This window comes from Polypterus senegalus, chromosome 10 (genome assembly GCF_016835505.1).
Source record: "Polypterus senegalus isolate Bchr_013 chromosome 10, ASM1683550v1, whole genome shotgun sequence".
Classification (NCBI taxonomy): domain Eukaryota; kingdom Metazoa; phylum Chordata; class Cladistia; order Polypteriformes; family Polypteridae; genus Polypterus; species Polypterus senegalus.
This window is the reverse complement of record NC_053163.1, coordinates 112726888-112753798: the sequence shown is the minus strand read 5'-3', so window position 1 is coordinate 112753798 and position 26911 is coordinate 112726888. Positions and strand designations below refer to the sequence as shown.

The 26911-nt window shown below is 40.6% G+C and overlaps 1 protein-coding gene across 1 annotated transcript; it reads right to left on the bottom strand.

Moving 5' to 3' along the window:
- Nucleotides 1–2313: 2313 nt before the first annotated feature.
- Nucleotides 2314–11072, bottom strand: gpr83 (G protein-coupled receptor 83). The gene is made up of 4 exons (XM_039766352.1): nucleotides 10009–11072; nucleotides 8842–8967; nucleotides 5678–5811; nucleotides 2314–4972 (listed from the first exon to the last, which is right to left on the bottom strand). The coding sequence occupies exons 1-4, from the start codon at nucleotides 10384–10386 to the stop codon at nucleotides 4345–4347; spliced, it is 1266 nt and encodes a 421-aa protein (XP_039622286.1). The 5' UTR covers nucleotides 10387–11072; the 3' UTR covers nucleotides 2314–4344.
- Nucleotides 11073–26911: the final 15839 nt, after the last annotated feature.

Sequence of the window (26911 nt, the reverse complement as noted above, 5' to 3'; positions counted from 1 at the left end):
TTATTCTTGGTGCTTTTAAACGTGTGTCCTGGACGTCTGTCTGGTGGGTTCAACGGGGCAACGGCACCTCTAGCGTCCACACTATCTATCTATCTATCTATCTATCTATCTATCTATCTATCTATCTATCTATCTATCTATCTATCTATCTATCTATCTATCTATCTATCTAATGGATTTGCACCTAATCCACATGAAGTGGGTGAGAAAGATGATTGTGTTTTTTGTTTGATATCTCATTCAATGCAGCAACCTGTCGCCATAGACTCCCTTCTTTCTTTTAAGCACCTTGGTTCTTGCTCACTGTCAAAGTCACTCATTTAAGTGGATTTTGATTGACTGACCCAATGATTTAATTTAATGTGTTCTTGGGGGCACTGGCAGCCCCATTAGAGTGCCAACTGCTGCCCGCTGTGGAGGAGGGGCTCCTGCCACTGATTCGTGAGGTAAGTGACAGCAGCCCATTCTGATAAGCAGAGGCTTTTCATAGCAGAGAATCACATTTTTCTGTTACTTACTGAAAGTCACTTGTGAATAAAAGGCACCATTAATAATTAAATGTTATTCATGGCATTTAATTGCCTGTTCCCAGTAACATAGGAATCAATTGTAGTTTGCTGTTCCAACGTAAAAAGTGCCTTGAGATGTACACCATAAAGGCCTAATATAAATATATATCATTTTGTTGCACTTTTTGCATGGTGTAAAATGATGGCACAGTAGTGAGTGCTACTGCCTCACAGCTCTAGGGAGTTTAAGTTCAAATTCTGGCTTGTGAATACCAGTGACAATTATATGTTCTCTCAGTGTCTGTATGGATTTGCTCTCAAATGACAAGAAAGTTAAACTGATTAGTAACTAATGTGTGTTTGGGTGTGTACTGAAATCCAGATTTTTTTAATGTCATCTGCCTGATACAACTGTGTAGATAAGGATAACAGAACGTTGGCAGTCTGTCCAAGCTGTATGGTTTTCCAAGAGCTACGCTGCCCCAAATGTTTTTCTTTTAAAAGCTGTCAGGATCTGCTTCAGCTATTTGACATCATCATTTGTGCTACACTGACATGACCCTTAACATGAAGAAATTCTTCCATTTTCAGCTTGAATGTATTTTCATCAGTAATGGAAGGGGTGCAATGAGCTGGTATCCCATTCAGAATGGCAAGCATTGTAAAGTAAAAGGCACTTTATTAAATGGAAATGAACTGATTAAAGTGGCAGCAAATTGAACTGTCAGAATTCTTCAGCGAGCTCATTTCATGTATTTGTGGGTGAACCTTCACACCTGTTTGAGTGCCAACTGCTGCCCACAGCAAAAGTGGTATAGCTGGCAGCTACCATACAGAGAACATCAGCAGACATGTACAGTAGTCATGACTTGGACATTTAACACTTCATGGTTATAAATGAAATGGCTTATTTTATAAGATGGACCTTCCAGGTCTAGCATCACAGGTTCAATGTCTGCTTTCTGATTGTTGTCTGCATGATGTTTCCATCTTCTCCTCTTGGGTTTCCTTCAGGTACTTTGCTTTTCTTCCCACTTCCCCATGTTGACTGTCAGTTCTAAACTGGCCTCATGCAAGTGAAAGTGTGTGAATAAGTGGGCCCAATGGGGACCTGTCCAAGTTTAGTTTCTGCCTTACCCCAAATGCTAGTGGGATAGGGTGCAACCGCCATTATGAGCCCCAATATTATTAAAAAGGCTGGAGAACAAAATATTATGCTATAGTCCCATCACAAGGTTAATATTATTTACCATAAACTGCACCTCAATATGAAAGGAGCTATATAAAGTAACGACACAGATGAAATTACATCATTGGTTCCTATTAGAAATGGTCCAGATTTCTAAGGATGATTAGCTGCCCACTTACATGATTGATTATTGAAAGCTGGCATTCAGCTGATCAGGCAGGTGTGCCCACTGGCACCTGCTACATAATATAACATACATCACTAATTCCTGGCACCATTTCATTATTATTTTGAAAGATGCAAGTTGCCTTGCTCCTGGCTGTTGGCATTTTATGCCCGTGGTTAAATGTTTGCTTAATGTTAAGCTTTTAGTGCGTGCGAGTGCAATTAGCCGTTCCCTAGCCTGAAGAAGAACGCCTTATTTTATTTGTGGTAGAGTGTGAGAGGCCGGGTGAGGTTCAGGTTAATTCATTTCAAGACTGACATCCAGCATAATTACACAGCATTGGGGGACGCAAACTACATTACATATCCATTGGAGTGCTCTCATCATGTTTATTTAAACAGTGCGCAATTAAAGCTAAAGAGGAAGCAATAAAAAGGAGAAACATGGCCTTGGATGTAATTACTCAAGTACTTTATTTATTAAAAGAAACATTTCTTAATACTTGATTAAGCTTTGTGACATGAAAATGACTTCAGAAGAGAAATGACAGAAAGAGCTGTACTTTTTGAAGATCTTGGGTGATTCAATAGATTTCCTGACCGCTCCAGTCTGATCAGCGATCCGTTGCTGTTTCACTGCCCACTCTTCTCACATTTTGCCAACACTGAATAGTACATCTTTAGCACCATTTTTTTTAGTATATTTGTAAAAAAAATATTACAACTTCACCCGTCATCAGATACTGTAGCACTGTGTCATGGGCTGCCATGGCTACACAACACTGGAGTGCTTATGTGCTTTCTCCATAAAGCACATCCACCCCCATTTGGCACACAATTGTCTTTTGAGGTGTCCAACGCATTTGGCAGTTCTTGTGAGACTCAGCATCTCTGGCATTCTCCACAGGGTTAAAGTCAAAAAGCCTACCTCTATGACCTGGAAACTCGCTAACAACACCTAAGGTTTACAAACCCAGCTTACACATGAATGACAATCATAAGCCCAATTTCAAATATCTTAGGGTCAATGAATTTGGGTCTATTAGAGGATGAGCCAAAATTGAAGTGCCCTGAGGGTCACTCTTATGAAGGTCAAGGTTTACACAATGTGTGACCATCACATGCTAGGCACTTTCTGATTTGACCCTAGGCTCGCAACCAGCTTACACAAGTCATTGTTGGAGGACCTATAGACCATAACCCTGTTTCCACAGACATCGGAGCCACAAATGGACGATTAGTTGGCCCAAAGGTCATAGACCCAGTCTACACTGCTCTGGCAGAATAAATGTTTAACAGCTCATGTCTCCAATTGTTGAAGGGTTATAACTCATGTCTGGAAAAAAATTGAAGTCAAAAGCTCAGTTGTTCTAGGATCTAAGGATCACAAACTTGATTTCTTAAATCTCAAATGTCACAAAGAATGTATCCCCAGGTCTAGGCAGCATAGACTGGATCTCAGGTGGCCCAAGTGCCAGAAGTTTAATCTGCATGTGGTGAGGGTGTGTGGGCTAGTGGTTCATGGGCCCAAGGCTCACCATGCTACCCTTCTGACAATTAACAGCCTCTGTTTCTGGAAATGCAAGGTTCACAAACCCTTACACTGATCGCATGGATGTCACAAAGCTGGTTTAAATTGGCACAGGGATTACAAGAACTGTTAATACTGGCCAGGGGAGTACAGTAGATCATGGAATGAAAGGCCACAAACCCTGTCTCTGTAAACTGATGTGTCACAAACCCCATCTCACCAGGATTGGGAATGTTAGGGACCCGATCTCAGCTTTGAATGTTCAAAAGGCAAACCCAGTCTTCATTGGACCAAAAGTCACAAGCTCAGACCATTGGCTCAGGAGTGCTAAGCCTAGCCCTGAGGGTCACCAGTGATTTCTCCTCTGCATTAGGGATCAGTCTCGAGGTTTGCAAATCATATCTATGTAGACCTGGGTGTCACATGTCCACTTTCTAGCAGAATGTCATTGCATATCTAAATGGGTCCAATGATTGGAAACTTAGTGTCCATCAACTTAGATCCCATGGTCAAAAGCCTACCTCAGCAAGTTTTATGCAGTTTAGGATATTAACAGCTGGAAACAACTCAAAGATGAATGAATTGGGTGAGCATTAGATTTTGTGTGACTTTATCTAATTAACCCTATGGGCCAGGGTGTCATTCCTGGCCTTGATGTGGCAGATGATCATAACTGTTTGTACTGATGTAGGTGATAATGTGGTACCATCACTTCTTTATTGACCTTCACATGGGATTGGCTATGGCTGCGCTCGACTGTGCCATTACTCACTTCACCATCACATTTAAGCTGTAGACACGAAGCAGATGACTCAGGTTGCTCCATATAAATCTGTTGCTCTTGAGAACCTTGCACACTTCTAACACTTCTATTCTCCACAAGTGGTCATGCCACCTCAGATGTGCCACTATTTGCTCTTATTTTTTTGTCTCTGGACCTCGACAGCAGCTTAGCTCACAGTTACAATGGGCTCAACAATGGAAATGTCTGTTTTGCCTGAGTTGGCACTGGAAGAAGCATACTGTAAATTGTGGGCAAGTTTGCCCTTTTTGAAGTTGCCACTCTCAGTCCAGGCATTTCTGGAGGGTGGTGAGACAGCAGGCAGGGTGTGCAAGTTCCTCATCCTCTGCCGCCTGCACACACACAACAGGGACTTGAGCTCGGAGCGGAAGCTTTCATTGAGCCAGCAATAGATGAAGGGATTATAGCAAGTGCTGCTCATGGCAAACCAGTGGAAAGCAAAGTAAAGTCCATTATTGGTGATGATGGCTTTACTGGATACCAGGACAACATAGCAGTTTAGCGGGAACCAGCACACGGCAAACACCACAACTACCAGCATAAGCATCTTGAGAGTCATCTTCTTCTTCCGTCGATGGGCATAGTACTGCTCCATCGTCACATCACCAATGGCATTCCTCAGCCATAGTTTCTTTGCCACAACCACGTAAGCCACGGAGATGACAAGCAAGGGCAGAACATAAAGCAGCACGAAAGTGGCCAAGTCCAAGTACTTCCAGAAGAGCTCTGCTGGTTCAGGGAAGCTGTGCAGGCAGACCATGCGGACTTTTTTGTTTCTGTAAGGAGGTAGCAGAAAACAAGAATGGTTGAATTAATGGCTTGAGTGGTCCTGTGTTTTAAGGTCAGTTGTGGTTTGATACTGCATGTTAAAGGAGCTATATAACAGATGGTTTGATCAACTAAAAGCATTTACTCTGAAAGGTACAATATGAAATATAGGTGGACTGGTGGAATATATTTTGAGTCCACTGAATTGTAATTAATTAAGGTGAAAGAATGACAAAGGCTTTAGGTACGAATACCATCTTAGTGCTATATTACTACATTCATCCATCCATTTATTAACCAGCTTATTCAGTTCAGGGTTCTAAGGATATGTTAATACACAGTGTAAGTGCCATGGCAGACAAATGGCCATCCTGGCTGGGAGGCCATAATGGAAGGATGGCAGAAGTAGAAACACAACACAGCCATGATGCCTTGCAGCCCTTCCCCAAGTCTGGAACAAAGGAAAATTTGATGGACTAGGCAAAATTAAATGCCTGGAACAGTTCATCCTCCTACATGGCAGGTGGCAGTATTCCTCTAGGCCAATCCTGAACCCAGGCTAGGGATTCAAATGTCAGTCAGTCAGACAGTCTAAACATCTACTGGAAGGAGACTTCAAATCTACACATTTTATCAAAGGGTGGATTTTAAAAAGTGGGTGCTGGTGTTTGGGTGATCCAGATAGCACCCAACATACTGCCTTGTCTACTTACCCATATTCAAAACGGAAGAGTTTCTGATAGATGGCATGGGGCAATGAGAAGCAGGTGGCCATCACCCAGATAATCACAATGCAGATGACACCTTTCACTGTAGACATCCTTGGTTTGAGGGGGTGCATTATCACCTGGTTAACCAAAAAGAAAGGAATTAAATGTGTGGTTAGGAGACTGTTTGATGTGAGTTAAGCTGAACAAAAGCTGAGGTTCTCAAATCTGAATGGATGAGTGAATTCAAATCATGGATGGATGGATGGATGGATGGATGGATGGATGGATGGAAGATTGTGTGATAAAGAATGATCTAAGAACAGATTCAAGTTAGAATAAATTTAATTTATGTTCAATTCTCTAGCTTTGTTTTTTTGAGGGAAACCTCTACTATATACAATTGATCCATCCAGTTTATAATCATTTATCCAGTTCAGGGCCACAGGGAGCTGATGTCCTTTCCAGCAGCATTAAGTAAAAGGCAGAGACTAAATCTGGATTAGATGCCTTTCAATACTTGGCATTTTCACACACCCCCACACTTATGCCAGGTTAATTTTGAGTCACCAGCTAACCTAAACTGCATTTCTTTGGGATATGGGAGGAAAACTGTAGTACTGACAGGAAAATGTACACAGGGAAGACAGGGAGAAGATGTAGACTACTCACAGACAGGGATTCAAACTCAGTTGTCTGGAGCTGTGAGTCAGGTGTATTGTACAAATTATAATACTTCTGTTACTACAGTATTACTGCTACTACTACAACTACTACCATGGCAGCTCCCTACTATCTACATATTATACAATGATTACCACAACATTAAAAAACACCTGCCTAATATTGTGTAGGCCAAAACAGCTCTGGTCCACTGAGACGCAGACCCCACAGGAACTCTAAAGGTGTTTTGTAGTATTTGGCACCAGGATATTAGTAGCAGATCCTTTAAGTCCTGTAAGTTGTGAGGGGGATCCATGGATCAGACATGTTCTCCAGTGCATCCCATAGTTGCTCAATCAGGTTGCAATATGGGTATCTTGGAGGCCAAGTCAACACCTTAATCTCTTATTCCTCAAACCATTCCTTACCAATTTTTGCGGTGTGTCAGGGTGCATTACTCTACTGAAGGAGGTCAGTGCTGTAAGGGAATATCATTGGGGTGTGCATGGTCTACATAAATATTTAAGTAGGTGGTGCATGTAAAACTAACATTCACATGAATACCAGGACCCAAGGTTTCCCAGCAGAACATCGCCCAGAGCATCACATTGCCTTCTCTGGCCTGCCTTCATACCATATTATATCCTGCTGCCATCTTTTCTCCAGGTAAGCAACGCACACACACCTGACCATCCACATGATCAAAAAGAAAACATGATTCATCAGACCAGGCCACCTTTTTCCATTGCTCCATGGTTCAGTTCTGATGACTACATTCCTGTGGTTAACGCTTATAGTATTAGACAGGGGTTAGCATGGGCATTCTAATTGGCCTGTGGTTACACAGCCCAACACACAACAACCAGAAATGAACTGTCTCCTCTATCTCATGGCCATCATTACGTTTTACAACAATTTGTGCTACAGCTGCTCTTTTGTAGGATTAAACCAGATGGGATAGCGTTTCCTCCCCACACTCATCAATGACCCTTCTGGTGCTCATGACACTGTTGCTGGTTCACCAAATGACCTTCCTTAGACTAATTTTGATAGGTACTAACCACTGCATACTGGGAACACCCCAAAAGACCTGCTGTTTAGGAAATGCTATGACTCACTTGTTTAGCCATCACAATTTGGCCCTTGTCAAAGTCACACAGATCCTTATGCATTCACATTTTTCCTACTTCCAGCACAACACCTTCAAGAAGACTGGTCACTGGCTGCCTAATACATTACATTCCTTGACAGGTGCCATTGTAACAAGATAATCAATGTTATTCACTGGCTTGCCTGTCAGAGGTGTTAGATTTGGGGCTGGTCAGTGTGCATCCTATATGTAGGCTTTTGCTAAGGGGCTTCTTGAGTCTCATATTTGTGATGTATTTCTTTGGTTCCATATTAAGAAAATGAAATGGGATTTCCTACATGCACGTGACTCATCCATCTAATTCCTAGACTAAGTGTCCCTTTCCTGTACTTGATGTACAGGACTGAGAGCTTATTGTCCAGTCAGCTTTTTCTTATTGCATTTCATTGTCTTTCAGGGTAATTCTTATTAAACTGAACTGCTACATTTTTACTCATTGATTATTTCATCATACTTGATAATAATCTAGGCAACTTACAAATGAACACTGAAATGTGAGTTGAGCATCTTTGTGCTCAGTGCAAAATGTGGATGTTATACAATGAAATGCACTGTTGTTGGTAGGAAAAACCCAACCCAGAGACCCATTCCTCTCCTATTTCAATAGCCTGGACACCAGTACCTGCTCCAGGATGGACTGTCCATACTGAGAATGGTCCTTTGCTATAGCAAAGGTGTCCATCCTACAGGTCTGCTTGGCATACTGAGAAGAAATTTAATTTTGAAATATATATGTATTTATTGAAACCACAGAGAGCTAGAACCCATTCAGATGCAATTCAGGTAAGAAATATGTACATGACCCTGGTCCATTGTAAAACAAACCAGTTTAAAGGCATCAGTTATCCAAAAATGCACATATTTAATTATATAAGAGAAAATTGGACTTGAGATAGTGTCCAGACTCACACCAGTTAGGTAAAGAATTGAACCTGTTAATCAATGGTACCATGCAATGTGCAATGTGTTTAAATATTTAATTGATCCCATCAGACACGTTTCTCTATTTTATATAAGGTTATTTGCTGGTTATTTATTTGGGTGTCAAAACAACTTTGATTTTAGGTACTGTTATACCAATTAAAAGTATGTGGTGAACATGAATGGTGTTAAATAAAAGAAAGAAAGAAAGACCACTGCTGCCTCAGAACCCTGAAGGGATAATTTGGTTCTATAAATGAATCGCTAGATGGATGCATAACTGCGTTATGAAGGATGTCACTTTCAAGAAATGGTTAAGAACATACCACATCATGTAACCCTCCTAAACTGAAAACCAGTTAAAATAACCCATTAGAACTCATTTCACCAGAATGTTTTCAGGCAGGCAAGACACCATATCAATGGAGGGACTCACCTGATGGCGATCCAGGGAAATAGCTGTGAGCGTTAAGACAGAGACGTGCACTGAGCAGTACTGGGCGAACCGGCTGATGTGACACATAAGCTTCCCAAATACCCAGGTACTGTTCACAAATCTGACCTGGAGACAGAGGTGCGTAGAAAGATAAGTATGTGATCTGAACTCTAAAAAGGCATATAGAGTAAAAATTCCAAAGAATCCTTGTTAAAAGAAATAGATAAAAAAGAAAAGAAACATCCCCCTTTTATTATAATTAACCTTGTTTTTGTTCCAGGGTAATAAATCTATGGAGGTCAAACCATACTTCTGGAATCTGAATGTACTGTAGAGCTATTTATTTAATTATTTATTTATGAGATTAGTTATTTGCCTCATTTAAGCCTCCTCCTCACTTGTGCTACTTACCAACTTTGCTGTGTATTTCAAGTAATTGAACCAATTTTATCTGTGCTCAAGTAAAGCTCAGTAATTGGATGTAACCATTTATATCAAGGGACTTCAAAGAGTGCAATGCTCAGATTTAATGAGCACATGCAGAAAAATAAAAGCTGGCCCCACGATGCTAAGCTCTTAGTTTTGTCCTCTTATTTCTCATGTAGTTGAAGGAGTTTCAAAACGGTCTATTTATATATACACACAGTACATGTATATACATACACACACACACAGTATATCAATCAATCTATCTATCTGTATATATATATATATATATATATATATGCCCCAAGCCCAGATAAATAGGGGGTGGCATCAGGAAAGACCAATAAAATATGAACCCCAAAAGATGAAGAGAAGAAGAAGAAGGTATAAAAGTCAGTGTTGCTTAGTGATAAAGCATTCTACTTTCAACCCCAAGACTCCCAGTTCAATTTCTGTATCTAAATCAATATTGACCTCTGAAGTTAACCAGCTGTGTCTATCTGTTAAAATGCAAAAACAATCTTAACAATGCCCTAAACCTGTAAGGCGTTATAAAACTGTTCATGTTAGAAACTGTGCTATACAAAGTAAAGCTTTTAGTAAATATTGCAGTATACTTCTATCTTACATACAACCCGAATAATTGTCCCCATGAATACCAACCAGATTACGATTAGGTTAAGTCTAGTAGTTGACTGTGAGCCCCGCGTAGGTGGCCGCAACAGGATAGTAAACACTTACCAGCGTAAAGGGGGTGTTGAGAAGAGTGATCATGATGTCAGCGATAGCCAAGTTGACGATGAAGAGGCTCGTAGCCGAGTGCATTCTCTTGCTCTTTATCACCACATGACACACTAGAATGTTACCGAATAAGGAGATCACTATGATTACGGAATAAGCAAAGATGAGCAGAGCCTTAACTGTGGCGTTCTGAGACTCCGCTTCGAACTTGGTTTCGTTGTTGTAGAGCTCCTCTACTAAAGTGAAGTTAAAATTAAAAAACGAAGAGCTGTTGGGGAGTCCGTACATGGTCGAGAAGAGATCGCTCCCGTTGGTACCTTCTCGTTTGGAAAAGGACTTGGACACGTATGGCAAGGACAGAAGCATGTAGCGCGTCATGTTCCAAGCACAGATATGGACGGGCGCTCCGCGGGTCCCGGGCAGCTGGCACAAAGACACACCCCGCTGAGTCTTGTTCGGCAGACTTACATATGTCTAAAAAGCAGTCCGGGGAGACCCTGCTGGATGATCCACGCGAGCACGTTGGCTGATGCCTGGCACAGATACACTTCGGCGGTTCACTTAATATAAGACAAAATAAGATACCTTGACAGGTAGAAACAGTGGGCACTCTGGCTACTCACAGGCAGTCCAACAGATCGTGCACAGACACCTATATCATTGAGGTCGGAGAGTTGAGAGTTGGGCACACTGGTTTATATAGCAAAGATAACTAACACTGACAGGCAAATCCCAAATGACACACGCAGAGCCTTGCTGAGAGCAGATCAAAGTGGTCGTTAGTTGTTACTTCACTTTCTCCGGGACAAACCAGACAAACGGGCTCCTCAGTTGTCTTCAGTAGCGCTATCCCAATATGCAGCGTTTCTCAGTGTCCATCAGGTCTGCAGATTCTGAGCGCAACTTTGCCAAGCGCTGAGCTGCCCACTTCGCTATTGTGGCTACAGCCTGCAAGCTCCTCGCAGGAATAAGAGATAAGCTCGCAGTCAATTTGCTTTATAAAGGATGCCGAGGATACACAGTGTCGGGGAGCAGCCAATTGTGGCTCTAACGGCCGCACGGTCTCCTCTACGTGATGGAGGCGGGTATAACGTTGCGACCTGCCCTTCCGTGGACCAGATTTATACGTATTAATTGATGGGCGGGTGAAGATGCGTGCGAGAAACCGAGAGGAATAAAGTGATGCTAGGTGGGCAGACGCATCCACTTTTCTCACTTTCTTCCATCCCTTCCTCTATAGTCGTGTCCTATTGCCACTACCCATTTAAGTTGCTGTTTTTTATCACGAGTCAATTTCTGTTCCCCAACACGGGACCAATGAGGGTGGCGGGCGGCAGTAGCGACTAAGCTATTCTGTTAGTAAAGACGTGAGCTATCGATCAGAGACATCCATCCGTTTTCTGAACCCTTTAAAAATGTGGGATTCACGGAGAAGAAATTTTAGTGTGAACTTCGTATTTATATAATTAGTCAGCTTGCCCAAGGACAACAGCACCAGCTTTCAGAAAGGTAAATCATTCTTACTGAGCACAAAGGGTCAGCCTCTAGCTGCCCTCCACATTCTCTACGGGATAGACCTTTATATGCTATTACTAAGAACTGAAGTGGAAGAAAGATTAAAATCACACACTGACCGGTTGCTGCTTAGCAACGAGAGCCAAAACAACCGATCCATTTCTTTTTGTTAAATTCACAGCCCACCAAAACTTAACTGAGTGCCGCATTTTAAGTGGAACAAAAGGTTTGAATGGTGTCAGTAGATGCATTTCGGTCAACGTTAAGAGGTGATCACCACCAGGAGGACCTCTAAAAGGAGATGACTTTTTTTTCTCGGTATTCCAATATCTTCTGTATCTAGCATCGTTCGTTCATAAGGAAGGATCTGGTCCTTGTCTATTGCTCTCGACAAGCTAGCGATTACCCGGATAATTAGTTTCCTTGCTCCTCTAAATTTAATTTCCGTTAAGATTCTTGCTCGCTTTTAAAACTGGCAATGCTGTGAGATCCTGCGTTTCAGATAATTATGAAATTATTTGCTGTTCAAGAAGGCAGCTCGAAGAGCACTTAAGATCTTTTCACGGGTCCGTGTTTCAGAGCTAAGTCAGATAAGCACAGGACATAACCGATGTATTTAATTAGCTCTCGGCAATGTCTCCCGGTGCTATCGTCCGTTGTTCCTCGTTTTCCCCTGTTTTATAATTAGTATCCTTAGCAGCACAAAAATTAAACTTTTACCACCGCTGTCACATAACGAGGTAAAGACGTGGTGTTTTCGTTTTTTACAATTATCACGTTACACTATCATATAACGCTAATGGGCTATTTCTGGGTGACTATTGGTGCAGGTGGCGAGCGCACGACTGCTCAGAGTGTATACTACTCAGACTTCACGTTAGTGTTCTAATCGCTTTGATACATGTTGGTTCAGAGTGTTTGGTGGTGTTATGCCTTCTGTCTGAGAATAATAATAATAATCATCATCATAATAATAATGTATTTTCAGACTGGAGCTCTGGCATTGGAGCCAAAATGGGCTATTTTACTCCTGACACTTTATTTGAGGCCAAGAAATATGAGTTCAGACTGTTTAGATATGGGGAGATGTGGGGTTGATAATAATAATAACTTTTATTTCTTTAACTCATCATAAAAATAATGCCATCTTTAGGTGATTTACTTTAAAATAAATAAATAAATAAATAAATAAATAAAAAGCACTAAAATAAGAATGTTACACAAAAATTCAAAAGTTAGAATAAACAAATAAATAACTATTATTAATCACTGAAAGAGATGTTGTCACACACGTGCGAGTAGGAGGCAGCTAAAGAGTCTGAGTAAGTGTAATAAAACATCTGACCGGGGGCGGCGGAGTGCGCTGACTGTCTTTCTCAGTTCCCTACAGACCTTTCTTGGGAAATCCTGCAAGGTTCCAGCGCCTCGGAAGACGTCACTTCGGAAGCCAGCCCCTTTGCCGACGTCACATCTGAAGTCGGCCTCTTTGCTGATGTCACTTCTGGTTCCAGACCTTTAAAGCCTCCATCTTGGGCTACTATAGTCAGTTCTGTTGTGGACTCTGTTATATGCATATCGTGCTTCAAAAACAAACTTTTGCAGCTGGGAAAAACAATATACGGGTGGCTGCCCCAAACCTTTATGATGTTTTTGGCGTATTATTATAACAATGTCTTCAATCTCCATTTAAAAACAATCAATGATTGTGAGTCCTGTACAGACTATGACAATTTGTTGTATAGACGTGGACCAATGGAGCAGAAGGCCCAGTCGCCCATTGTAGACAGATTTGTCTGTGTGGACACCCAGAGAATAAGAGAATGCAGACCAGACAGAGACAGCAGAAGGAATGGAATAAGTACACTCTTGTAAAATGTCACTTTACTGGGTTATGATTCCATCTAGAGCCTTTAGTTGACAAAGAGCCATCATATTTTGGGTTGGGTTCTTTGCATATTTGATTCTTTGATTTTTCAAAAAGTTTCTAACATGTACAAAAGAGAAATATTGAATGTACATCTTTAAAAATAAGGGTTCTTTAATGGCATTTTATGATTTACTACCGGGTTGTGTGGCACCTGTTAGAACCATTTCTTGACAAAGCATCATATCATTTTAGGAAAAGTTTTTCATGTATGAAGTTGGTTTGTTGTGCTTTAAAAAGTGGGCTCAAACTTAACACCTATAGCTTTGTAACTAAAGAGCATAGGAGAATCATCTGGTCATTTCCAGTAACATGAGTGCAAACATTTTTTATCTGGCACAGAAAACCCACAATAATGGCTTCTGTTTTGCCATGGTTTAGTTGCATATAGGTCCCTCTCATCCAGCACTGTGTGTCATCCAAACATTTGTGGCCTGTGATAATCTTAGATGTAATGAATCCTGTGTGTCATCAGGGAACTATGAAACGACAAATTGTGCTGGCATAAAATCTTATCTGAGGTAGCACGTAAATCAAGAAAAGGCTTGGACTGAACACTCACCAATGTGAAACCCCACAGGACACAAAATATAGATTTGGTTGATATTTACCAAAGACAACATGTTCTTCCATCCATCCATTTTCCAACCCGCTGAATCTGAGCACAGGGTCATGGGGGTCTGCTGGACCCAATCCCAGCCAACACAGGGCACAAGGCAGGAACCAATCCTGGGCAGGGTGCCAACCCACCGTAGCAACATATTCTTTCAATTCAGTAAAACATCATGTGAACCACTCCAAAACAGTAGCAGTAGCACATCGCTGAGGTGCTGTAGTAAGATGCCATGGTGGACAGTGCGAAAGGCAGTAGGCAGCTCAGGCAGAATCCGCAGCTTAAAAAAAGCCTGAGTCTGCAGCCATAAGAAGGTCATTTAAGACCCAAACTAATGGTGTCTCAGTACTGTGGGCCACTCGAAAGGCAGATTGAAGGATTTCAGATAAATCATTTGAGTCTAGATGCGACTGCGGTTGCAAGGTAACAGTCTTGCATGTTAGACACACAAAGACATTTGGAAATGGGGCGATAAGTGGATAGCACAGCAAAATCAAGGTTAGGTTTTCTTAACATTGGCTTTAAAAGGTATCTTTAAAGGCAACAGGTACTCAGCCAGACAAAACGTATATTAATAATAAAAGTAATAATGGGAGAAGCTTTTAAAAGGTAAGAGTTTATCTTGAAAGTGAAAATAATGGAACAAGAAGCTGTATATAGCTGGAGGACAGTTTGAGTAAGACTTGCCTCGGAGATTGGACTGAAGGAGTGGCAAGAGCAGGGCTAGGCCGAGGGAAAGCTAGAGCCTTTAATTGTCCCCTAGTATTTCTAATCTTTACTAAAATATGATGACAAAACTTCTCACACATATTGTATGATGGTACCAGGAGGTGCAAATAGATAGGCTTGGTCCTAAAATCAATTAAAGAGAAAAGATGCCTAAAACCTTCAAAGTAACAGTGTTACTTTACTGGGCTGTGTATTTCCTCTTCACACCATTGCTTGACAAAGAACCATTTCATTCTGGGAAGGATTCTTTGTATATGAAACTGGGTCTTCAGGTTTTGGAAAGGTTCTTAATATGTGGATAAAACATAAACAATTTAATGCCTAGTGGACTAATATTAACAGATCAAGAAAACCCGAACTTAGCCTGTGTTAGTGAATGCAGAAACACATATCTTTTTAAAATCAGAAACCCATTGGTACTTCATAAATCCGTTATTATATATTCATGGTTATTTTTTGGAACTTGGTCCAAATCTAAATAATAATAAAAAAATAAAAAAACTTATTTTCAGAACATTTGTGTGAATGATTCTTTTGGGGACCAAAAATCATTCCCCTATGGCATTGTGAGAGTGTAGGATTCCTATTATTGCAAGATATAAATTTAGAATAATAGCATGATCTGCCTTACTAAGTGCAAAAGAAAATGATTTCTGGTGCTCCCTAAATGCTAGCAGATAAATAGTCAAATCTCATTTTCTCTATCTGTGCTCCAGTCTGCGGCTCACTCATTTTAAGGTCCTGAGATCATCAGTCAGTCATTGTCCAACCCACTGTATCCTAACACAGGGTAACGGGGGTCTGCTGAAGCCAATCCCAGCCAAGACAGGGCACAAGGCAGAAACAAACCCCGGGCAGGGCGCCAGCCCACCGCAGGGCACACACACACCCACTAGGGACAACCTGCATGTCTTTGGATTGTGGGAGGAAACCCGCACAGACATGGGGAGAACATGTAAACTCCACACAGGGAGGACCCAGGAAGTGAATCCGGGTCTCCTTACGGCAAGGCAGTAGTGCTACCCACTGCGGCACCATGTTGCCCTCAAGATCATCAGTGTAGGGACAAATTACAGAAAGAAACATCTCTAGGACATACATGTCAAGATTGTTTGAAAGTGTACAATTATATAAGTCCGCACTTTCTTCTAATGAAGAAAGGTTGAGATGACTTAATGAAGATGGGAAAGCAATAGTATCAATACATAGCTTTTATAATATAATATGTTATTGTATGCATAGCAGAAGAAGGTGAAGTACAGTGAACATCAACTAGAGCCATATAATGATCAGATGCTCCAACATCCATTACTTGAGTATTAACAACGATATCACTTGGCATAGCATGAACCAAGATATGCTCATATTTATGAGTAGGATTGTTCACACGTTGAGTTATTGGAAGGAAGTCTGTGGGTTTCAGAAACTCTGAAGTGAGTGAGCAGCTTGGGGTGTCAATGTAAATATTAAAGTCATCCACACTTTTAAAAATAATGCAAATCTTTAATGGCATGTTATGGTCCTTTACTGGGTTGTGTGGTTCCTCGTGGATATATTGCTTGACAAGAAATCATCTCATTCCGGGAAGGGTTCTTTGCAAACAAAGTTGTTTTTTGTGCTTAGAAAAGTTTCCTGATAAGTGGAAAAAAAAAAAAAACCCTGAAATTTGTAATGTATGGTAGGCTACCTGACAGGACACTAACAAACTAAGAAAACCTGGACGTAGTCTCTGTTATGTATGCAGCAACAATCCTTTTAAAATCATGAGTCTTTGGTATTTTATAGATATGTTACCAAATAGTCATGGTTATATACTTTATGGACCCTGTTATATATCAAAATAATAAAAGGGTCTTCTTGTGACCTTCATGTGGATGGGTCCTTTGGTTCCCCTATGCATGGCATCGCTCTGAAGAATCACTCTGGCACGTTTATTTTTAAAAGTGTAGGATAATTAAATTCAGAATGGTGTCCCTATAGTTTAACAATTTAAAAAAAAAAAAAAAAAAATCTTCAAAAAAAGAATTACATATTTTATAGGGACAGAAAATAATCAAGGTGATTAGTAGCTGCATTTATTCTTTTATATATGAAAAGTCCATTGACTGGATTTTTTTTTTTTGAAAGGGTTAAGGTAATTCAAAGTGAAACGCTGACGTAAAGCAGAAGCCTAATAGACTAATGATCAGTAAACTTTTATTTTTTTTTCTGTTTTTCTGTTATTTCTGTTAATTCACTTGTGAGGTGGTAGAGGATATCTTTAAGGTTAATTCATTACAAGACATGCGCTGTTTACGCCTGTTGCTAATTTCTAGTAAACGAGGAGTCACCAGTTGATATAAGGCGTGCATTTGGAATGAAAAACGAGACATCCGAGAAAGAGAAAAACTGTAGTGAACGCTCATTGTCTCTGTCGGCATTCAAGTCGGATCTCACGGACATGTATGACAGCAACGATATGTTAAAATAAAGATATTCTGCAAAAGCTGTTTCACACTTAATATCAAGTTTCTTGAAGGTGTCTGATAAGAACTGACAGCTCATTTGAACAAAATGCGCAAACATGAAAGAATTGCCAGCAATTCTGTCTCCGAATTGTCACTGTAGTTAATCAGCCGCTCGTCTTATGCAACTGCCGGTCCGGTAGCCTACTAGAACTCACTCTGAAACGACCCGGCTAAATCAGAACATATTGTAACAAGTAAGATTGCTGAAGAGACACCATGAATTGCTAGTGGTTGGTTTATTTATTGTTTGCCTTGCTGTGGATGTCGAACCGCCGTCTCGATCTCCGGCTGCATGGCCACTAAAGACGCCACCGCCAGAGACATAAGAGGCTTCGAGCCCCGGGCGCTGCCCAGCAGTGCAGTTCCATTCGCACAGTCTGTCCTTAGCAGACTCTCTTCAACTGCGGTCTGCCAGGTACTTGTCCTGGTCCTATTTCATTTAACTCACCGGTCACAGCTCCACCCCCTTTCCTCAACTGCTGCGATAACCTCAACTATGTAATTTACTCTAAGGTCCATTTATACTATAAATTATTAAAAATGAGTGAGGTTCAGTTCCAATCAGTTTAACACACCGCAGATAAGTGAAAAGATTAAAGACATTGTAATTATAATAGCAAACGCACAGACTTTAAACCCAATATAATAATCTCTCACCCGTATACTTTAAGTTTGGGAGAAGGATGCAGCGCCTAACCAGATAAGATTCGGCACAGGGCGAGAAGAAGCCCTGGACTGGGCGGCAGCAGTGCCAACTATAGACACGCTCACTAATTAAACTGGACAATGAAGATGTTTATTCGTTCATACTCTTTTGGAGGTATATTACGGATTCTGGCCGATCACAAAAATGTCCTTTAAATTTTCTTAGAGATGGTCCATCCAGTAGACACGATAGCGGCCGCTTCATGAAAGCTAAGGGCCGTGTAACTCATGAGGCGCTATAGACGCTGGGTCTCCGTTTTTGGTAACTCAAGGAGGTGTGTGCTCCGGACACTGAGGGGGACCACCATCCTCCAAGTCGAACAATACTGCATGCGCACAGGCACCGAGGCAAACCCCTCACCCATCCCCTCCAAAACCAATTCTTATACCAACCTAGGGCTCAATATGGACTTCGTCTGGCACCGTTTATTGCGATCACCCACTTTTGTCATTTTACAGTAAGTATGTATAAGGTACAGAACTACAGAACACGGACATGTGTGGTGATCTAAAATTGATGGCACTGCTACTAGGAATGCAGCTCGGTACTGCTGTTTGTTTGTGTATCAGTCATGCTTACGTTTGTAGAAGCTTAGATTTTGTTTTCAGGGTAGAAAAGTGTGGTACGTAAACCTTTAGTCGACCCAACAAATATATTTTTCCACCTCTTTATATAAAAAATGGACTGATGAAAATTTTGTGAAGTCGAAGAATAGGAAAGGTGAAGTATTTTGATATTTGAGACAGACATTTCCATGAATAATTGATGTCAAAATTAAAGAATGCATTTTTATCAGACACTTGATCCGATGGATCCGATAGTGCACTCTTAAAGGTTAAGGTGCCAGAGTGCTTCTTCCGATGCCAAGTAAAACATTTTTGGTTCCCTAAAGAAAAAAAACAAAACTTGAAGATTCCAGAAAGAACTTTGATTTACTTAGATCAGCAACTTCTCCATAAATAACCATTAATAAACTGTAAAAATCTGACTGCAAATTTACAGTAAATTACTTTTCTGGTATTTTACTGTATCATTATACTGTAAATTATAGGAAAAATACAATACAATAAAGTGATTTCACAGTAAACTGGGCCACAAAATTAATGTGATGTAGTTGCATGTGGCAATTTACAAAAATTAAAAGATGTGAAGAAAAACTTGTTTGAAACCTAAATGAATAGCAGTTCAGCTACCAGTCATTTGCCTGTCAGACACAGAGACCATCCATTTCATCCATTGATACAACATTGGTGTTTAGCAAAGTGATTTCATGTTATCTGGTGCAATCATCTCCAATCAACCACAAAATAACCTTCATCTCACAGAAAATAAGTTTGCTAGCCATCTTTAAGTTTCTGTTTCAAACAGTGCAAAGGTGTGGGAGTCATCAGGAACAATTTACAGTGTTGCTGCAAAGGGGGCTTTACTTATGTAAATATGCCAACTTTATATAAGTGTAGTTTTCTGTGCCATTCTGAGTTTGCAACAATATAATTATTTATAAAAATAGTCTTGCACCGTGAAATAATTAATTGCTTAACGCTCCCTAAAATGAACCCTTTCGGCCCTGACATCCTATTACTAGTATATAAATATGCCGCCATTTTTGTAAAGCACAGGTACATTCGCAGCCATTGGCACTGGGTGTGCTACTATTAGCACAGACTGGTGAGACTGGAATACAGTCCGTGAAACACAGAAGTGAAAATGGATGCTTCTGGACTGTGCTCACCACATAGTAAGCAGCTCCACTTTCAGTTTTATTTCCTCAAGAAGTTTGAAGTATTTGGTGGCTATTGTATAATAATAGTGATCATTTTTTTTTTTTTTGGTTTTTCATTTTTGAGCTTCCTAGACACCACAAAGGTAGAACATCTCAAACAATAATTTTTCCCATAAAAACAGAAAATCCAGGACCAAAAGGGTCAAGATTATGTGTATTTCATTATTTAAAAATGATTGTTTTAACCATTTAGTGCATTACAGATTTTTGACCGTGAAAATACATAATTAATGTAATTAATGCCTTCTCCTGTCCACCTCATTATTTGGTCACTTATTCCTTGTGTCTCTGGTTCTCTTTATTTTTATTTATTTATTTATTTATTTATTTATTTATTTTATTAATTTTATTGCAATCCATACAAAGCAATCAAGTTTTTACAAAAAGAAAAATTGAGTTAAGAACAGATCGATCCCCACCCCTGAGAGAGAGAGCAAGCCAAACGGTGTAAGATTTAAGGCTTGTAAACATATCTAAATTAATAAATTCTCTGTACTTTATGAGCTTATTTTAAAATATTACTGATTAGATCCTGCCATGTTTTGAAAAACCTCTAACTGAGTCTTTGATTTTTTCCAGTTTCAAATAATATAACACATCGGTTTCCCACTGACTTAAAAGAGGAGAGTTTGGGTTCTTCCAGTTTAGGTTCTCTTTATGAATGGAAATTTTGCAATACTTGTAGGATATCAAACAAGTGTCCATCAGTGTCCCTGTAGCCAGGATTTCACTTTTAACTGTCATCTTCCCAGACATGTAAGTGAAGCGGTATGAAAATACACCAACTGAAAATGTCTCATAATGCAAAGCAGACCAGTCCAAACAGAAATTAACAGTACTGTACTTTTCTGCCTTAGGACCGAAAATGACTTAGCCTGCTATGATTACACAAAACATTGTTCATTACAGTATTTTATTGTGAAAGTTTTCCGTTAACTCCTGTGTAATGCCGGAAGTGTTTTTACGGTGGGCTCCAGATTTTTAAAGGACTCTTACTACACAGAATGACATTGGCTAAGTTCAGATGTTCTTGACTAGTCAGTATCCTGCTAGGCAGCCTACTATACATTTAAGATTTCTGCATCTTAATATTAAATATTAATATTATATTAAAGACCTTTTCAAAGTCCAAAGATTAAAAATATGTGCAAAGAACCCTTCCAATAGTGAAACAGTTCTTTGTCAAGCAAGGGTAGAAACCACACAACCCAGTAAAGTGCCATTTTAGAACCTTTATTTTTTTTAAGACTGTGAGACTGCAGGAAGTCAAGTGGAATTTAATCAAAGATGTTCTTGACATTCTTCTTGGCCACTACAGAGCAGCAAACAGAATCCTGAAGTGAGACATGCTGCTTCCACACGTGGAATTCTCCCCTGCTAATCTTGGTGCGGTCAGTGACGAACATGGTGAAAAGTTTCACCAGGACATTGCAACAATGGAGGAGCGGTATCAGGGCATAAAGGAATAATTCAGTGCTGGACGACTAATGTTGGACACTGAAACAAGAGGCATCAGATGCTGAGTAAAAATGAAAACCATCAGTAAAACATTTTAGCTTAGTTGAACAAATGCGATGCATCAGCGTCATTAGCTGGCTAAAAACATCCATCCATCCATTATCAAACCCGTTAAAGTATATTCTAACTACAGGGTCACGCTGGTCTGCTGGATCTAATCCTAGTCAACACATTTTGTATGGCAGGAAACAAACCCTGGGCAGGGTGCCAGCCCACCACAGTGGCTAAAAACACAAAAAGCAATAAAAGTTCATTTCGTGTTTGTCCAAATTCCTATATGATATAGTCAATCTGAAATTATATTTGTGTTCAGCTTGACACTTCCTATCATAATAAGCAGAAATATTTCAGGAAGAAATACCTTTTGAAAAAATGTATTATGCAGTGGCACTGATATAGGATGGCATCCTGAGGTGGGCACATTTGGATAGAAAGGACAATTAAATGCCAAAATAAACTAAAACATTACATTTACTAATTTTAAAATGGGTGGCAGATCACCCTTTCAGGTAGGCACTGTCTGCATTTGTGACCCATCATTAATATACAGTGACCACCAGGGGGGCATCGGCTCCCCAAACACCAACACAACAGACACAGCCACAAGTGCAGCAACACACTTTTATTTACACTGGGAAATGCTTCCCAAGTTGTTCCCCTTAGCAGTACAGTACAAAAGCACAAAGGACAAAATCAGAGCCCTTCTCCTTGTCTCTGTCTTCCTTCCGCCTCCACTCCTCATCCGGTAAGCTCCCGACTCTGGTTCCCGGAATGAAGGCGGGTGCTCCCTTTATGCTGCACCTGGGAGAGCTTCAGGCGGCTCATTAGCGAGGTCTGGAATCACTCAAAGGTGTGGTGAAAACCCAAAATAGGCCTCTGCAGCTTCCACAGCACCCAAGCGGTATCCTCAGAGCCTAACAGAGCTGAGACAACAAATGTCAATTCACATACAGCTCTGTGAGAATCTGTGGTGGTGCTGCAACCATGGGGGCTGCCAAGTGTCAGTTCAGGGAAGATAGCGTCCTTCGAAAGCCATCTCCCCCTGTCCTTCGTTTAAGGAGGTGTCTCGGCTAAGTAAAGATGAATACCTTAAGACACATTCATGAAGGCTTACCAGAAAAAAGGTTGCTTTAATTAGAAATCCAAAACCAGTAATTAACTAAAATTCATCCAAACAAGGGGAGAAATCGGTTTGATTCTGATATGCAGAAAATGGAGAGCATCAAAACTGCCTTTGTATCTGTCTGAAAAGCAGAACATGAAGGCCTGACGTGGTCCGATAAGGAAGGCTTCTCATATATGGAGATTATCTAAAGCTTCTTCTAGCTGTGCCAAAGCACTTTCACAGATTCCATTGCTCCCTCCCTCCCTTCTTGCCTTTCTACCTCCTTGAGGACACAAACCCTGGCAGCGTCTTTGTGTTTGACACCCTTTGACAGAGAATGCTTTTGTTAAGAATTTCCTTTTTGTAGGCTTTATAATATGATTGTACATTTTTGCTTCATCCGGAGTCATTATTGTGCCGCCGTTTCAGCTCTGGCAGCAGATGTTCTTCTGTCGGTGAAGCAGCACATTTTACATAATTGTTTGTCACAAAACATAACCTGTTTATTATTTTGAAATAGCATAACAAATGCAATTTTATTAAAACTTGCTTGCGCTATTTATTAAAAGAAGCTCACTTCTCATTAAAGATATACGTGGATTACTATTTTTATAATACTTTATTATAGGTTATTTTTGTTACTTAGGCTCTTGTGTAACATTTAAAGATGTTATGGCGGCAAAGCAAATCAGCCAATGTGCCTCTTATGACAGGCTCCAGACAGGATTTGATTTTGGGTATAACAGAACATTTTCAATAATTACAGAACATGAGACTCACAAAGTAATATGATAGCAAACAGTTATGCAGATTTAAAGAGAACTGAGCCACTTTCTGAACCAGTTTTTCCAAAATACTTGGAAGCTGTCATTATCAGTTGTGAAGTAATAGGACATGTCTGTCAGTCACAGTTGTGATTTGAGTACTCCCATTGAGTAGCCCCATTTAATAATAACTCCAAAGACAGCAGCAAATGGCTTATTTAAAAAAAAAAATTATGCTCTCAATTTATGTGGCAGTGGATTGCAGTAAGAGCAGTGTCCTGTGGGAAAGTCAGTTTTATATCTGGCACCACCTTCTCTGATCAAGCCTGATTTGTATTCTTGGAAATGGAAAAGGTGGAGCTTACAAGGTGGTGGGTGGAGTTTCCAGAGATGGTGGGCGGGGTCAGTCTTCACTTCTGGACAGTTTTTCTTGGCTGTGGAAGAAAGAAGGAGAAGGTAAGGTTAGCATCTATGTACCCTCTCATTCCGGGGTGGTATTACTTACCTTGTCAGAGCCAGAAAGGTCGTCCCCAGATCCCCATGTGTGACATAGTGTACACTTACTCTTTCCCGGACACTTTAGAGACTACAGTATATTGACCCTAATATACTGTATATGTCTTTAAGATATCAAAGGAGAAACAGAACACCAGAAGTCACAAAGATAATTTGCAAATTTTAAAGAATCACTGAATTGAATCCAGAACTATGCTGCCAAGATCAAAGAATGAGTCTCTGCAACACTTTTAAAAATAAAGGGGCCAAAGTGTTTTTTTCAGAGCAATGCCACAGGGGAAGTAGGACAGTGGGAGGATGGGATAGTAGGCTACTTGCTGCTTGGGCTTATCGACACATTTACAAGACAAAAGACGCTGATGGAGAGGTGTGAGTGGATTTAAGATGGGCCGGGCTTGCGAGTTTTTCGTAAGCTTTGGTAATTCTAGTTTTAAAAGGAGCTGTCTGCTGTTGCTCGGGGAACTGGAGTCAGGAGGGAGAGGAAGACACTTGCTGGAGGAAGAGTAGAAGAAGAGAGGGAGAGAGAGAGACAGAGAAAGGAAGGAAGAGAAAAAAGAAAATAAATTCCTGTGTGCTCTGCATTGTAATGTGCCACTTGTGGGAATGGTTAGGGAAGTGTTCCCACTGTAAATAAACATGTGTTGGATTTGGGTGGCTGGTGTGCCTCCCCAGCAGGCAGTAATTGTAGTAATCCCAGAGTAATTAGATAAAGTAGCAGAACAGGTAGGAGAGAAATGTACACATTTAGTCATGTATTATAGACAGTATGCTTAAAGTATAAGTAGTAGAATAAGGGTGACAAAATAATAAGGCCTGGATAGTAGGCTACCAGGTGGAGCTCTGTCTTAGAATGTTGATTGGTCTCCGGTCTGATGTGGTCTGGCATGGCCCTTAGACAGAGTGTTAGAAACAGACAGCATGGCCATGTGCATAGGGCGGTGGCGAGAGAGACAGAGTGAGATCATATGCTTCTTCAAGTCTTAATTTAATTAATTTTAAAATGTCCTTGACACCACTCTTAGACTAGTGGGTGTGTAGTTCCCAGTGATTCAGCTAAGGCAGAATCATCCATTCCGCTACCTCATTCCAGCTGCTAGTTAGCACCATGTTCTTTCATCTCAGCCACCTGTATTCTCCCAGGCTAGCTGTCCAGTCATGTCCTGTTTGGAATTTCAGTTGGGGTTCCACCTGCAAACAGAAGACTTATCTGGTAAATGTGCTTGGCTTAAGCATTATTAAAAGTAAAATGAAAATATAAAGACAATGTTAAAAATAAAAAAATAGCATTTATTACACATATATACTAGATATTGCCACTTATTTATTCTCCAGTAAACATGCACACCCAGTAATGAGCACTGAAGGATTTTTAGATAGATAGATAGATAGATAGATAGATAGATAGATAGATAGATAGATAGATAGATAGATAGATAGATAGATAGATAGATAGATAGATACTTTATTAATCCCAAGGGGAAATTCACATAATCCAGCAGCAGTATACTGATACAAAGAAACAATATTAAATTAAATAGTAATAAAATGAAAAAATGGAAAAAAAAAAAAAATTAATGTTAGCATTTACTCCCCTGGATGGAATTGAAGAGTCGCATAGTGTGGGGGAGGAACGATCTCCTCAGTCTGTCGCTGAAGCTACTCCTCTGTCTGGAGATGATCCTGTTAAGTGGATGCAGTGGATTCTTAATGATTGACAGGAGTTTGCTTAATGCCCGTCGCTCTGCCACAGATGTTAAAACTGTCCAACTTTACTCCTACAATACAGCCTGCCTTCTTAACAAGTTTGTCCAGGCGTGAAGCGTCTTTCATCTTTATGCTGCCACCCCAGCACACCACTGCGTAGAAGAGGGCACTCGCCACAACCGTCTGGTAGAACATCTGCAGCATCTTACTGCAGATGTTGAAGGATGCCAACCTTCTCAGAAAGTATAGTCTGCTCTGACCTTTCTTACATAGAGCATCAGTATTGGCAGTCCAGTCCAATTTGTCATCCAGCTGCACTCCCAGATATTTATAGGTCTGCACCCTCTGCACACAGTCACCTCTGATGATCACGGGGTCCATGAGGGGCCTAGGCCTCCTAAAATCCACCACCAGCTCCTTGGTCTTGCTGGTGTTAAGGTGTAAGTGGTTTGAGTCGCACCATTTAACAAAGTCTTTGATTAACTTTCTGTACTCCTCCTCCTGCCCACACCTGATGCAGCCCACAATAGCAGTGTCATCAGCGAACCTTTGCACGTGGCAGGACTCCGAGTCATATTGGAAGTGTGATGTTTATAGATTGAATAGGACCGGAGAAAGTACAGTCCCCTGCAGCGCCCCTGTATTGCTGAACACAATGTCAGACCTGTAGTTCCCAAGACGCACATATTGAGGTCTGTCTGTAAGATAGTCCACAATCCATGCCACCAGGTGTGAGCCTACTCCCATCTCAGTACCTTACTACCATAAGATGTTTTTTAGAGAACTCTACAATTTTTATTTTCAGGCTTACAGGTCCAAAAGTGTTAATTAGGGGGTCCCTGGGTGGAATTTATATGGTATTCCTATCTAAGGTTCCTGCCTCCAGTGCTATACATCTGTGAATGCATGGCCTGTTCTTGCATCTCATCTCCCTGTGCTCAAGTGTGCACTCTTCTAAATGAGAAGCAACTTCTTATTTATCAACTATGTGTATATAGTCAGTGCTTCATCTGACTGCTGCAGAGCATGGAGGCAGGCTGCTCCCTTATGTTTGCCCAAGCAGTTTCTCACCTAGCTGTCAATGCCTGATAAGCACACACAAGTGGACTTGATGATCCATCCTCCTGAGTAGGAGTTGCTATATCGTCATTCGCACCACTTTCTGCTCTGTTTGTGAACTGGCTGTCATTTTATAAATATTTAGGCAGATTTTAAAACAAGATCAAATTAAACCCACACTGTGAGTATTCTTCAAAATATGAGACATTTTTTGTACATTTCAGTTGAGATGGAAAACCAATGAGTGTTTTTGTATCCTGAAATCTCCTTATGGCAGTGGTTCTCAACCTGTGGGGCGGGCCCGCCTAGGGGGACGCAAAGTAACAAAAAGGGGGGCGCAAAGATGTGAATAAAAGAAAACAAGAATCACAAATATGAAAAAAACATTTGTTGAAACCAAAACAAATTAACTTAAACTACACTCTGATACTAGAACAATAAATATAGAGTTACTGTAGAT